Source organism: Ammospiza nelsoni, chromosome 6, assembly GCF_027579445.1.
Source record: "Ammospiza nelsoni isolate bAmmNel1 chromosome 6, bAmmNel1.pri, whole genome shotgun sequence".
NCBI lineage: Eukaryota > Metazoa > Chordata > Aves > Passeriformes > Passerellidae > Ammospiza > Ammospiza nelsoni.
This window is the reverse complement of record NC_080638.1, coordinates 49,609,119-49,623,837: the sequence shown is the minus strand read 5'-3', so window position 1 is coordinate 49,623,837 and position 14,719 is coordinate 49,609,119. Positions and strand designations below refer to the sequence as shown.

At 41.4% G+C, this 14,719-nt stretch overlaps 1 protein-coding gene across 4 annotated transcripts; it reads left to right on the top strand.

Moving 5' to 3' along the window:
- Positions 1 to 2,842: 2,842 nt before the first annotated feature.
- Positions 2,843 to 12,180, top strand: LOC132074359 (alpha-1-antitrypsin-like). Of its 4 annotated transcripts, none has more exons than XM_059474130.1 (6): positions 2,843 to 2,885; positions 3,617 to 3,734; positions 7,707 to 8,372; positions 9,327 to 9,597; positions 11,227 to 11,374; positions 11,941 to 12,180. In XM_059474130.1, the coding sequence occupies exons 3-6, from the start codon at positions 7,724 to 7,726 to the stop codon at positions 12,127 to 12,129; spliced, it is 1,257 nt and encodes a 418-aa protein (XP_059330113.1). In that variant the 5' UTR covers positions 2,843 to 2,885; positions 3,617 to 3,734; positions 7,707 to 7,723; the 3' UTR covers positions 12,130 to 12,180. The 4 variants fall into 4 exon arrangements, with proteins under 4 accessions (XP_059330113.1, XP_059330114.1, XP_059330116.1 ...); XM_059474131.1 differs by having other exon boundaries at positions 2,871 to 2,885; positions 3,613 to 3,734; XM_059474133.1 differs by lacking the exon at positions 2,843 to 2,885 and having other exon boundaries at positions 3,639 to 3,716.
- Positions 12,181 to 14,719: the final 2,539 nt, after the last annotated feature.

Below are 14,719 nucleotides of genomic sequence, written 5' to 3'. Positions count from 1 at the left end.
CTGAAACACTGAGCTCCACAAATTAAATCCAGCCTGGCAGGGCAGAGTGGGATGCAGCTTTCACCGGCTCCACGCTGACATTTATTCTCAGAACTCTCATAGGAGGGACTCTGTGCTCTCTGTACTCCAGAGGGCATCAGCAGAACAGCAACAACCCATTGTGTTTTTAAATGGCTTTTAGAGAAATTAGTCAAATATTTCAAAAATATGAAAGTGTTTCTCTACTAGAGAAGCAAGATACAGTTATTCTAATTTACATAATTCTTTTTGGACTACAGTCAACCTGATTTCAAGGGAATTCACACTGGATGACTCCAGTTAATGTTGTCAATTCACTAAAAAATTATACAGTATTATTAAGATATAATAATAATAATAATAATAATAATAATAATAGTACTTTAAAAACTCCAGAGTAACTTACAGTTCAAAGTAATAAGACATGTAATATTGCAGACCAAGAGGACCAAATTGAAGGATTGCTGTCTTTCAGAATGCCACAGCAGCGCCTGTATAATCTTACTGCCTGCATAAAAAGAGAGCTACAAGTTCCTATGCAACATATTGTGATATCAAATATTGAAAGGGGGTGTCAGCAAATTTCAGGATGGCTTACATGGCTGGATGGAACTGTTATATAGATGAGGAAAAAGAAAACAGATATCACATTGGATATAACATTGGAGATTGATATAGATTAGATTTTATTTACTTCATTTTCCATCTTGCACTCCCACGCAAATTTCAGCAGATGAATGGCACTTCCAATTGCAAGAATAAATTGCTCTTGAATAAAGTCATATTAAGTTGATTTGGTTTTCTTTCTTTTTTTTTTTTTGGTAACTTTACTCATAGCTGAACTTTTGTGCTCTCATTTTTCTCTCAGTGTGTTACTCATCTTCAGTCTGAATATGTTTTAGGTAGCTTCTGTAAGCTGAGAAGCTATTGTTCATTTGTTTACAGAAAAACAGGCTACATGTGCCTAGCTTCTTTTTTCAGTCTGTAAACAATTCAAACACATTTGCTAGCAGTCTGGATCAAAACTTCTATTGAACTATTGTGCTTATCTTTGCACAGGTAAGAGATAGGAAAGGAAGCCAGGAAGGAAAGGATTGGCAGAAGCTCCAAGAGCTCTAAATGCACAGAACCTTTCATGCTGTACCTACTGGTAGTTTCCCATGTGTAGGCATACAGGCTGAGAAAGAGAGGAGAAGAAATGCTTCCATACATTGCTAACCCCTGAGGAATGGCCCAGAGGAAAATCCTTCCAAAATATTTATCCTGTAATTGTAAAGCTTTTCTTTCTGAAAGATTCCTTCTTTAACATGCACTACAAGAAAAGACATTTTCTTTACAAGAAGGACATTGAGGTGCTTCAGTGTGTTCAGAGAAAGGCAACAGAGCTGGTGAAGGGTCTGGAGCACAAGTTTTAGGAGGAGCAGCTGGAGGAGCTAGGGTTATTTATGCTGGGGAAAAGGAGGCTCAGGAAAGATCTAATCACACTCCAGAACCACCTGAAAGGAAGTTGCATTAAGGTGGGTGCTGTTCTCTTCTCTCAAGTAACAAGTGACAGAAAAACAGGAAATGGCCTTAAGTTGTGCTAGGACACATTCAGATTGAATATTCAAAAAAATTTCTTCACCAAAAGGATTATGAACACTGGAACAGGATGCCCAGGGAAGTGGTGGCATTACCATCCTTGAGGTATTTAACAGACATGTAGATCTGGTCCTTAACTACAAGGTTTAGTATGGAGTTCTCCGTGCTGGGTTAATGGTTGGACTGGATGGTCTTGGATTTATTTACCAACCTAAATGATTCTATGTTGTATAGCACCTTTCCTCCTTGAATCCCCTACCTCCCAAGGGGATGATCCTCCTGGCTGGAAGGTGTTCACTGGGGCACTGACCTGTGAGTTTTCCAAGCCCTCAGTCATACCCACATCAGCACAGCCCCTGTGGCTGCTGCAGGAGCACACCCTCACATGGAGTCATGTATAACATGGGTGGCCTGACCACAGGGTCCAGCTCTGTGTGAGAGCAGGCTCTGGTGTCCTGCCTGCCCTTCCCTGTCTGCCTTTTGGCAGTGCCTGCACTTTGTGCCAGCCCCCACTGTGAGTACAAGGCAACAGCTTGTCCTTCCATCCATTGCTGCATGAGGCATCAGGTGACACCACTGTGGCTGAGGTGTGCTGAGTGCCATGGGGTCCTGGATGCACATCTCTGCCACCATCCTGCCATCCCTACAGCAACCCCCAGACACTACAAACATCAGTGCTGCAGCTTTAACTTTAAAAGGGATGTCCCCAGAAATTGGCCCCTATTAATGGCAATGTAGGTAATTAAGAAATAGCGTACCATTTAAAACAAATATGCCAAATAAAAACTATTAAAAGTCTGGTATAGAGGAAGCAAAATACCTCATTGAAAGATACTAAATTGAGATCTGGCTGCAGCATGCATCCACAGCTGTCTTTTCCTTAGGCTCATGTCTAGTATTAGGTATATGTTTCATTTCACTGACTTCAGTTACTTCTACTGTATGAACTCATGCAGTTTACAGAAGTTAATGATGCATGTGAAGCATTTCCCAGAGTGAGTAGCTAGATTCCCATTAGGAGGATGTGTAGAAATGCAGGCAATTCTTAGGACTCTTCTAAGAAAAGGCCAGGTCTGGCCATGCATATACAGCAAAAATCAGGTGCCTGCCCAGAAAAATTGTCTTCACTGTTTACTCGGCACCATTCCTAAAGTAATAACACTTGTCTGTCCTGGTTAATGTTTTCTAGAGGACGTTTTGCTTTCATAATGCTATTCAACTGTATAAATAAGAGAGGGAGCTACAGAGTAGTCCTGGTGAAGACAGCAGGATCCTACGGAGCTGCTGTAAGTAGTGATTTATTTTTTTTTTTGCTTCCTATAGAGATTTTAAAAGTGTCTCCTCTTGTTGAAGGCAATCCATTTTAAATCTTTTCTAGGGTTGTATCTTATACTGAAATCTGTTCTATATAATGAGGTTTTTATTGTGGCACCTGGATATAAAGGACATAGGCATCACAACTGAGGGAATGAGTTGCCCACACATTGTCAGGTCATTGGAGGAAGGATTGGGAATCTAAAGGCAGAGCAGAGTGTCTTGTCAGAAAGCAAGGGGGTCTCTGGAGCCAAGAAATCCTACAAAGGGGACTTTCCCTGATGTACCTCCTGCTAGAAATAGGCCCTGATTCATTAAAAGTCTGAAGATGGGTGCTTAGAACTTTTTTTAATGTATTGGTGCTTATTTTTAAGTAATCCTGGTGATTTTTATACTGAAGGTCTACAAGAAATACCATTGCTTAGGGAATGGTGTATCTAATGTCTACTTCTATTTTAGATTGAGGTAATCATCAGGCCCATTGAGAGGGAAGTGGAGAAATTGGTGATTTTCACATGTTCAGAAGATCACAGGGAGGTCAACATTTTAATGAGCCAGAAACCAGCCTGTGGTTAGGTGTACACGGGAATGTAGAAACTGAGAACCTGGTCTGATCTGTTCTTGCAGAGAGAAGAGAATCCCCTCTATCCTTACCACGGCACTCATTCTTTTTTGTCTACTTTTTTTATTCTCTTGGAGTCAGTGATGCTTCATCCTTGAGTGTGTGCAGTGACTCTGGTTCAACAGCAAACACTCATGGTGGCCTGGTAGAAGAGTGAGAGCTCATGTTCACCTGTTTCCAGGTAAAAGGAGTCTTGGAGGTGAGTGATGCCACTTTCTGGGTGAGTTCTCCAATGCTAAGCTGGCTCACTGAAGATAGAAAAAACACAAAACAGCCCTGGGAATGAACAGTCACATGCATTTCTAAAGGATTATGTAAACTAGGCAACTAGGTTTCCACATTTCTGCTGCAAAAGGAATTACTTTTAATGAAATATTCATAGTGGTTGGATTCTCTGCACAGTCCAATGGCCTTGGCTTGTGTTTGCAATCTCCTCAGGGCCTCAGGCATAGAGGTATCAAAATGCTGAAAACAAGAGAAGTGAATGTCTAGATGATCATCTGGAACAGGCCCTGAACCTGTTCAGGTGCATATGATTAAATAAGCAGAGCTTTCTGGCCAGCCAGGAAGGCACAGGTGAGTTTGTGGTGCTCCTTTGAATAGGTGGCCCTGGACCTATAAAGCCTGGACCTATGAAGCTTCATCACCTCAGAAGCTTGGCCAGGTTTCTGAGGTCATGGTCTCACACACAGATCTGGCTAGTCAAGTCTTTCTTTTGTGATTTTTTTTTTTTTTTTTGTGTGTGCTTGGGTGATTCTTTTTACAAGTCCCTAAATAGCTGATATTTAGTTCAGCAGACACCACTGGTGGTTGTGGTGCTGTGACTTGCTGTGTCTGGTGCCCCCACAGTGCTTTCGGGAAACAAATTTCTCAGATTTCCTTCTTCAGAAACAATCAGGAGGGAAGCAGCACCATCTGGTGAGCAAACAGCTTTTCTATTTATGCCTTCATACGTTTTTGAGTAGGGCAAATATTCATGTTGCCTGAAATTAGATTATCAGTGAGGACCCCTTATGGGAGTAGTATGGGATGAATATTCATTTCCTGGAATATTACATGGCACTCTAAAGGCAGAAAGTTGTCTCCACAACCTCTTCAATCATAGAGAAAGAAATCAGCCCTAAAATGGACAAAATACCTATATCCATAAAGAAGCAAGTTCTGTCAGTCAGAAAACTCAGTCCAGCCCACTCCCAGGTTTTTTGGTGGAATTATTCTAAGGTAACTCTAGCTATTCCCAGTGTTCTCCATTCTCTTTCTGAGTTGCATGGTAGGGCATATTGTGCTAGGGAAGAAGTAATATATTCAGCAAATGTTATCACCAAGTCTATTACAGATAAATTGCTGCAAACACTGTCTTCCAAGTGCTGGTATACTCTTGTATCATTGTCTGGTTTGACTGAAAGCTCTTCTTTAAAGACACCTATTCTTGAACACCACAAATAAACTGTCACTGTGTGACACACACAGAGAAAAGAGGTAGAGGTTAACGTGTTTCCTTCCAGGCTGTTCAACAAGTCAGTCTAGATTTGGAACTAGAATTGAAGTGCTTTTCACTCCTACTGCCATGTTGATGGATAAACTGGGGGTTTTTTCCTGGAAATTATAAAAGTAAAGGTCTTAAAGAGCTTGCTGCAAACTTAACTCCTCCTGTCTGGAAATTTCCTAAAGGCTTTACAGCACAGGTTCTCAGCCCTTTGCTTTTTAATAAATCATTAGCAACTATGATCCATAGGAAAATCCATCAGTCTTTAAGACCATATGAGAATCTGCATCTTCAGTTTCCTGCTGAAATGGTGTATTGTCAATTTGTCAGTGGTTGATCACTTGCTAACCCAGAAGCCACAATAACATGAAATGAAATAGTAAGTATCAAATATGAAATAACAATCCACAATTCATATTCTGAAGGTTGAGAGGGTGCAAATCTTATTATAAAAGTACCTTTAGGTTTCAAAACAGGGACTAATGAAGAGGACCACTTGTATCTTGAAAGCTTTAACAACAAAAAAAGACCTCTACAAAACACAGCTGCTAAGTCTTTCATAATCTTATGCCTTTAAAACAAACCATTATCAAGATTTTTTGTGAGGTCTGACTCATGAGTCTTGACTGTTTGTGATTGGCCAGTACTGAGTAACAGATGGATGATTCAGATTGTATTTAATTATCTGCGAATTCAGAACTGTAATAAAATGAAATTAATTCCATGAAAGTACATAAATTAACCACAAAATGTGAACATGTTGTAACTACATAGAGAAAAAAATATCAGGATAAGGAAAATTACCTTCAGAAAACTGTAATTAATATTTTACAGAATCCTTACAGCAAAACCATTCTATATTCTTTCACCATAATTTTGAGGTCAAGCCAGTTAAAATCCCTTTCTGCTTTGCATTCCAAATAAATAGAACTGGCATTTTGAGGCATATAGAAAAGCCAAACTATCAGGTGTCATATTTTGTAATAAATATTAAATGTGATGAAATAGAGAACAGGTGGCAACTTATGTTTAAAATGAAATGTTTCTCTTTTTTGGTATTCATGTTCTTCTTAATAAATTATGACTGCAGCTGAGTAAATAGTTCATAGTAAATAATTTATCCACAGGCAGCTTCTGACTCAGCCTGCTGAGTATGTGGAAATAGATTAGGCTTAGCTCTGATGCTTTTGTTTGGGAGTTGATTTGTCTTCAAAGTCTGACTAATATACTGGCTCACTGATAATAGTTCTTAAAACTCAGAACTGGAGCTCTTGTGTTGAGATACAACTATCTAGATACATCAAGAATTATTTCAATGTCAAAATCAGAAGAGATCAAACTATAACTTAAAACTACTGTGTACAGTAATTGAAAATGTAGCTACCAAGAACCCAACCATTACAGTTCTTACACTTGTCAGTAATGCTGTTATTGCAAATAAGCCTGCTTTTTAAAATTACTCAGAACAAACGTAAATGTTTGAATATTTGATTATAGCTTGAAAATGTCCTGTTGTTCTCATGAGTCTATCTATAAGTGGATATTCAACTACAAATACAAATTGCTCCCTCTGATGATGAAGAGAAAGCAGGACCATAAGCATGGCACTTTTGATGAGGGTCTTAAGTTGAGTCATGCCAGAGATGAAAGGTGCAATTGGTGTAATATGTCTCTCTGTGCACAATCTTAGCAAATCTGGCTCGTTATCTCCTCAAACCCTGTGCAACTCTTGCACCATTTCTTTGCCCTAGATTCCTCCTCAGAAATGAGGCCTATTGGGACATTCACACCCCATTTCCAAGGTCTCTTTTTAAGCGCTTATAGAGTGCAGAGTGTCAGCTCTGCAATGTAACGTGGCGACCATAGCCAAGTGTAACACACTGATAAACGCTTCACCCTTTGACCAGTGGAGCAGCTGATAAAAATAAGGCCTTGTTCTTTGTTAATGGCATTGACTGCTTCTGCTGTGCTGAATATGAACCCACTCCAACAGTTTTGTGTAAGAGACAGCACGTTGTTTCAGGTTCTTTTTTAAAACATTATATTTTTTCTATTCAGCAAAAAACTCACCTATTCCTTAGAGAGGTAGGTGTTTATATGTGGTTTGCTACTGAAGAACAGCCCCCATTATTTGTCCTTTCTATAAATGGGACACCTTATCAACCTGACCAAAAGTTTATTTAAAGATCTCCTGCCTGCCTGTTTGCTCAGATTCTGTTTCCATGTAGCTACTGATTGCTGCTCACTTTGCATGAATTTCCTCTTTCTCCCCTAACTCACAAGATACCAGATTTCTTCTATGATGAAATTTTAAGGAGTTATTCAGACCATTAATGTCAAAAGCAGAGTTGCACCACAGCCTTTCAGCAATTAGCCAAGAGGTGTTTTGTGATGGGATATGCTCCATTCTCCAGCCTGCTGAGGGTGCTGTGTATTCAACTAATCCATGCTGAATTTTGTCTTTGCAGGTATTTAGGGTGGGGGTGGCAGAAAGAGACTTGGTGGAGACTTGCCAGGAGGCCTGGAAAATTTAAAAAAAAAAATTCTGGCAAGAATTGGAGATTGTGGAAACTGAGGACAAAAGAAAGAGATAAGACTTTTTGATTCAGTGGTAATGAGAGAATAACTCTTTCTACTTAATTAATTGTTTACCTCAGTAACATCATGTCCTTTTTTTTTCTGTAGGATTTTATTACAAGAACATGAAGACCACATTCTACCTAAGTTTGCTGCTGGCTGGGTTTCACACTGCTGCCCACAGTCAGCTCCCACCCAGTGACCACAATGGACATGACCCAAATGACCCTAAACACCACATACATCATGGAGGTGAAGCGATGGCTTGCCTCAGACTTGTGCCAAACAACGCTGACTTTGCATTCCAGTTTTTTAGGGAGGTTGCACAGGAGGCACCAAACAAGAACATTTTCTTCTCTCCTGTGAGCATCTCCACTGCCTTTGCAATGCTGGCCCTCGGGGCCAGATCAGCCACAAAGTCTCAGATCCTGGAAGGACTCGCCTTCAACCTTACAGAGATTCAGGAGAAGGAAATACATGAAGGCTTCCACAACCTAATCCACATGCTGAACCATCCTGAGGGTGGAGTCCAGCTCAACATGGGGAGTGCCATCTTTGTAACAGAGAAGCTGAAACTCCTAAAAATGTTTTCAGATGATGCCAAGGCTCTGTATCAGCTGGATGCTTTTACAACTGACTTTAACAAACCCACAGAAGCTGAAAAGCAGATCAATGACTATATAGAGAAGAAAACACATGGGAAAATTACTAATTTGGTCAAGGACATGGACCCACAAACTGTAATGCTTCTGGCTAGCTTTGTTTTCTTTAAAGGTAAGTCTCCTCTAGGGTTCACATTCCCACTATTCATTCTTATCAACAAATCTAATGTCACCTACCTCAACTGAAAACTGATCTGGGGAAAATTTCCAATGCTCCTTGCTGAAGGCCAGAAGATCCCCTAATGGCACAGTGGAGGTGATGGAGGGGTAACAGGAGGCAGGTAATGGGCAGGCAGCTGGAGGTCACACAGTCCTGTTTCTCTTTGTGACACTCCAGGAGCTCTGTTCCAAGCCACAGCCTTCCATGCAGCCTGAGCTGGTGTTCCTGGGTTTAACTGTAACTCCAATTGTCTCATATTCTTCTCATTTTCAGTGAAGGCACTTAGACTCATATATGACCTCATGCCTCTTTTTAAATTATGCATTATTCAATAGCCTAATTTACTACATACTCCTTTTTTTCCCCCTATCAGAGTCCTTTATACAGGCACACTAACATCTATATATGGGAGAAGCTAGTGACAAATGGGGGGGGAACATTTTAAGGAACAAAGCAGAAACAATGTGCATTTCTGATGTGGGTTAGATGTGCCCTTAAGCCCGACATAACACCAGTCAGATATGAGATCGTAAATTATTTTATCTACAAATATGATTAAAGTCAATAGAAATTAATTGCATGCAGTATATGAGTACATAGATGATGTTTACAGAAAGCCCACATAGATCTCCTGAACAGAAAAGCCATGGTAGGTACAGAAAACCCCACCTAATTATTTCATTACTGGCATCTGAAACATAAATTGAAAGTGGAATACAATGCACTTTTTTGAACAGGTAAAAGATCCTTTCATTAATGTGATACACATTCTAAAGTGTCACATTTGAAAATTCAGTATTTAATGCATGGAGAAACAGGTGAATATTATTACCAGCTATAAAAAAACTTAGACTATGATGAGATAAAACATTGGATATTCAGTTAAATTCTCCTTCTCTGCATCAGGCAGCTGGGAAAAGCCTTTCAAAGCAGAGCATACTGAAGAAAGGGAGTTCTTTGTGGATGCTGAAACAACTGTGAAAGTCCCTATGATGTACCAGATGGGCAGATTTGACTTCTACTTTGATGAGGAGCTGTCATGCACTGTGGTACGGCTGCATTATAATGGCAGTGCTACTGCATTTCTGGTTCTGCCTGCAAAAGGGGAAATGAAGAGTTTAGAGCAAACTCTGGACAAGGAAACCATCCAGAAATGGTCAGACCATCTCTTCCAGAGGTAATCTTCTGCCAGTCAGCTGTACTGGCACCTAATTTGTAGTATTTTTTCTTTTTGGGGAATGCAAACACTGTGATTGTGGTGATTCTGGGAACTGAGTGGGTTATTTTTGGCTCATGTGCCCTAGTTGTAAAAATCTTGCAGCTGGTTGGTATTTAACTATTCTTTTGTTGGTGGATGAGTGACTTGCTGCTCTCCCAACCAGAGCAGAGACCATCCTATTCCTCTCTAAGGAATAGCAAGCATATATTGGTGTTTCTAAAATACTCCACGGACTGAAAGGAATGGTTGCAATTTTAAGTCAAATCTTCCATACTGAGATTTCAGCTAGTGTGTTTTTCCTCTCTTATGTCACTGGGACTCAGACATAAGTCTGAACCCTAAATAAAACATTACTTATACAGTTTGTAGTAGTGCTTACAGGCATGATACGTCCTACACAATTATCTTGCAGCATTCAGTTGTTGTTAGAAATTAAGTGATTAAAATTGTGGATGTCCTGATTTTCTGGCATTTTGTTTTGAAACTATAAATATCTAACGAGATTCTGTTAGCTTCAACCATTGACACCAACATCAGCTGATGCATTTTACAACCTTGTTTGTCTGGGAGAGATCTTAGCAACAGTAGATGAGTAATAACAAGTTACTACATGCTTAATTTACCAAGCTCTGCCCTAATTCACAATTAATGAGGCTGTGCAGTTCACACCCATGTATCTCAGTGCATCATCACAGAAATACCAGCACAGTTAGTAAAAACATAATGGGTAGCAAACTGAATATGAGCTAATAATGTGATACCTCAAATATCAAAATTAGAATGTATCATTCTCAGCTGCAATATCAGAAAAACCCTTATCTAAATGAATTTGTGGTGCAAGGTCATTGAGGATGAATATAGGAAAAAGTTCTCCATGGGAGAAACTGTGAGAACCAAATGGCAATTTCTGTTTTACTGTTTTGTTGCAAAGCAGCAAAAGACTTGAGCTACCTAAAGGGTAATCACTGCTGTGGGTGACTGAGGACCCCTGAACAGGGCGTGAAAAGAAACCCAAGATAAATCACACTGAGCAGGAGCTGCCTGCAGACAGCTCACAGTCAAAGGCAAACTTGATCATGGTCAGCCCACAGGAGGAAGACAATTAGAGGACATGGAATCCAAATGTGCAGGCAGCAGGGAGCAGACCTTTCCTGGGGGCATGCCAAATGCCCCAGTTATGCCAAAAATACTTATTTGATTTGAAATGCTGGGATTTGCCATGCTTCTCCCCAGGCAGACTTTGTCAGGACTTCTCTTCAGCTCTCCACCTTCCTGAGCATCATGGGCTATCCTTTGTCTCTGCCTGTAAAGAGGGGCTCTTGCTACTGTTCTACTTAGCAGAGTGCTCTCAGATTTCCTGAAAAAAACACCAGATAAATACTATTATGATTGCTATTTTTATTATTAAGTATGATAGTGCTTCTATCACCATGAGAAGCACCAGCAATGGAATTGCTGCTCACTGTACATTCAGGGTCCAAACCCCTGGGATTTGATGCTCATGGGAATTACACAGATTTGTCCCCATCCTTTATATTGCTGAAAAATCCTTCTCACCATGCTTTGTGTTTCTCTTCTACCTAACAGATCTATGAACCTCTATTTCCCCAAATTTTCTATTTCTGGGAGCTATGAAATAAGTAACACCCTTAGGAAGATGGGAATTGTGGATGTGTTCACCAACCAAGCAGATCTCTCTGGCATCACTGGCACCCCAGATCTGAAGGTTTCCAAAGTAAGTATTTTCCATTCATGCAGGAAAATCCATCAGTGGTAACATCCAGGAACACCAGGATGCTCCCAGATTCCCACCTTGCCTGCAGCTGGGTCATCCAGGCCTCAGCCTGCAAGCTACAAAAGGAGATTGGCCCTTGGTGACACTGGAGATCAGATTAGATTGCTGCATGTCTGTTTTTTACCAATAATAGTATTGGCCAAAATTTTTTTGGGCAGTATCTGAAACATGAGAGGAGCATCAACTCCTGACTCCTCAAGGATAACCACCAATGCTCCCAGGCACAGCACAACCTGTCCTTCTCACCCTGGAGACTCAGTTTTGGAGGCACAGACACACAATTGCAGGTGGAGCTCTATCCTTCATCCAGTATTTTGGACTTTTAGGAGATTTCCATAGCCTCATCCTAACCCTCATTTAAGCAGCCATGACCACAACAATAGAGTCTTCTGCCTCTACTCAATTCTCAGTGGATCCCCCAAAGCAGAGCTGCTTTAAAAGGACTCTGATTAATTTCTCAAGAGGCTGTTGACTGCCCAGAGTGACTCTATTTTCTTTTTTCCTAGGTTGTCCACAAGGCTTCTCTGGATGTTGATGAGAAAGGTACTGAGGCAGCAGCAGCAACTGCTGTTGAAATAATGCCAATGTCTCTTCCTCCAACCATTGAATTCAGCCACCCCTTCCTCATGCTGATTTTTGACAGAGATACAAACAGTACACTCTTCATAGGAAAAATAGTTAACCCAACTAGTTGAAGTGACATATGAATTTTGTTTGCTACTACTAATTAAAGATGTGAAAATGCATGACATGATTTATTTCCATTTGTACCAGCTAATATATCGTTCTTTGTTAGTAACAGTTTTTATTTTATGTCATCAAAATCTATTGGTATTGACCATGACATTTCATGAAGAGGAAGGAAGAAATTGTTTTAAATGCAGCTAGAAAATAATGCCTTTTTACCTGACTGAAAGACAAGGAAAGACCTAAGCTTTGCCAGCATTTGGAAAGAAATGTTTATATTACAATGGAAGACTCCTGTTTAATGCAAGGTAGTCAGAGGTAAAATTCTGAACATTCTTGCAAACTAAGCAGAAGTGGTTGCAATTTACCATAAGTAAATCTGAGATGGGAATACTTGGATCAACAGTGCAGGGTCACAGAAACCTGAAGCTCCTAATGGAGACAGCACTGGGAATGTGAAAAGCTGCCCTCAACAGCCTTCTGTACCAGAAACCTTTTATCATTCTTAGTATCAATCTAGCAGCAAATTTTCCAGAGTTTCTGCAGCTTAAAAGAGAGCAGGAGGATCAAATCTGCCTTGAATCTGATTTTCACCACGTGTTACCAATTTGACAGACTTAGATGGAGTTACTGGCTCCTCACATATGTATCCATCAGTGGTGAGGAGGAGGGTGTGTAGCTGAATGGGAAGGTGAGGTATTTGGATGGCAATTACTCAAGCATACTGTCAGCAGAGATTTGTGGAAAACCTAAAAGAAGACTCTGGAAAATTAGAGATCTTTCAAATGCTTTTGTCCTTTTACAGCCAAAGATGTGAGTCAGGAGCATGCAATAAGCAAATCATCTGACCCAGGTGGGGGTGTCAGGCACCTAGGTAGAACATAGGGCAGCTTGGAGGCTGGCTGGGAACCACCTTCAACGGACTTGCTTTGGTAACTGGGATCGAAGGGAGTACAATTGGCTCTGTTTCCCTAAAGCTGTGGGGTTTGGGAAGAAATGAAATGGTGTCATGTCATTGCCAATGATGCTGGGAGCAGTCAAAGGCTTGGGAAGCCAACACAACCTCAGCAAGTTCTTGTGTGCTTGCTGTGAAATTAAGAGCAAGTGTGATTTTATTAGTGTGGTGTAAAGCATCGTCTCCCCTGTAGCAGTCTAAAGGAAAGCTCCCTTTCTGCTCTGTGTTCCTAGTGAATACCCTCTGCTAACAGGATGCTTGAAGGTGTTTTTTGGCTAAATACAGTCTCATTATAGATGAATATATCAACAACTCATAGTATTGAAGGCAGGACTCACAGTGACAGAAATCCATGTACTTTTCTGACACATTCCTGCATACTCCTCTGTTTGGGTGCCTTTGTAGCCCACTGCCCACACAGCAGTAATTAACAAAATCCCCACCTGACGGCAGGCTTTTCATCGCTCTTAAATACAGGAGGGTGCAACCTCAGTGAGGTCAATTTCAGCTATCACTCCTGCTAAACAACGGGCATCCAGTAAAGCCACAGTAAAACCTTTAGGGGGTAGAGAGCTCAAAGAGGCGAGATCCTTATTATTAATTTAATTTCCTAAAGTTGCAGTTTAAAAAAGGAAAATAATTGATTTCAGTAGGGTGATTCTCAGTTGACATCAAGAAGTGTGGAAGAAACAGAGGCCACAGATGAATTAAATATTCCTTGCTCCCTTGTAAACCACTTTGAAGTGGATGAAGACATAAAAATATAGCATAGTAGGAGGAAAGTTGTCCCCCATGTGGTTCTGGTAGGGAAGAGAATTGAAGAGAATTTCTCACCTAAGCTCAATCAGCTTTTGCAGGCTGTTAATCCTTATTTTTGGAAGGAGATTCCTTCCTTTCCTACCGTTAGTGCCTTGGTGCCCTCACAGACGTTCTCCCTTCGCAAGCATGCTGCAATTGTGTTTCCCTCACATATTCCAGGGAGCAGAGCCCACGGGGCAGCAGGAGGGAGGCACAGGAGCAGCTGGACTGCTGCGAAGAGCCGGCACTTCTCAGTTTGTGTCTCTCTTCTCACTGCATCTCTTTCTTAGCTGATCTCTGCGTGTCTGTAAATGTGTGGGGAGGTTACGGGGACACCGAGCGGCGCCAGCCGTGGGAGGACAAGGTGGCAGCGGTGCGGAGGGGCGCCTGCCGCTCCCACACGGGATTTTCTGCCCATCACTCGGTGTCCAGGAGCCGTTTGCTAGACTTGCTTCATCAGGCAATAGCTCCTGCTGTACTGACACCATGCTGTGATTTTCCACTGCGGGATTTGCCAGAGACAGTGCTGAGAAGAGGCAGGCACCACACTTAGCACAAAAGAGCAGCAGACAGCTTGCTCCCTGCCTACATCCATACTGTGCTGCTGGTTATGCGGCCCCTTCTCATGTCTCCCCCCATCCACCAAGTCCTACTCTCTTAATCCTGCTCTCGTCGCTGCAAGCAACAAAAGAGGTTTTCCTCATTCCACTCACTCTTCCCACTTCCTCTCCGGAGCAGCTCCTTTTCGCAGCCTCCCACTCTCCCTCCTGCAGGCTAACATTTCGTCCCTCCCACTCGCCGGCGCCGTTTGTTCACGCAGTAGGGAACGCTGCCGCCTCAGCTGT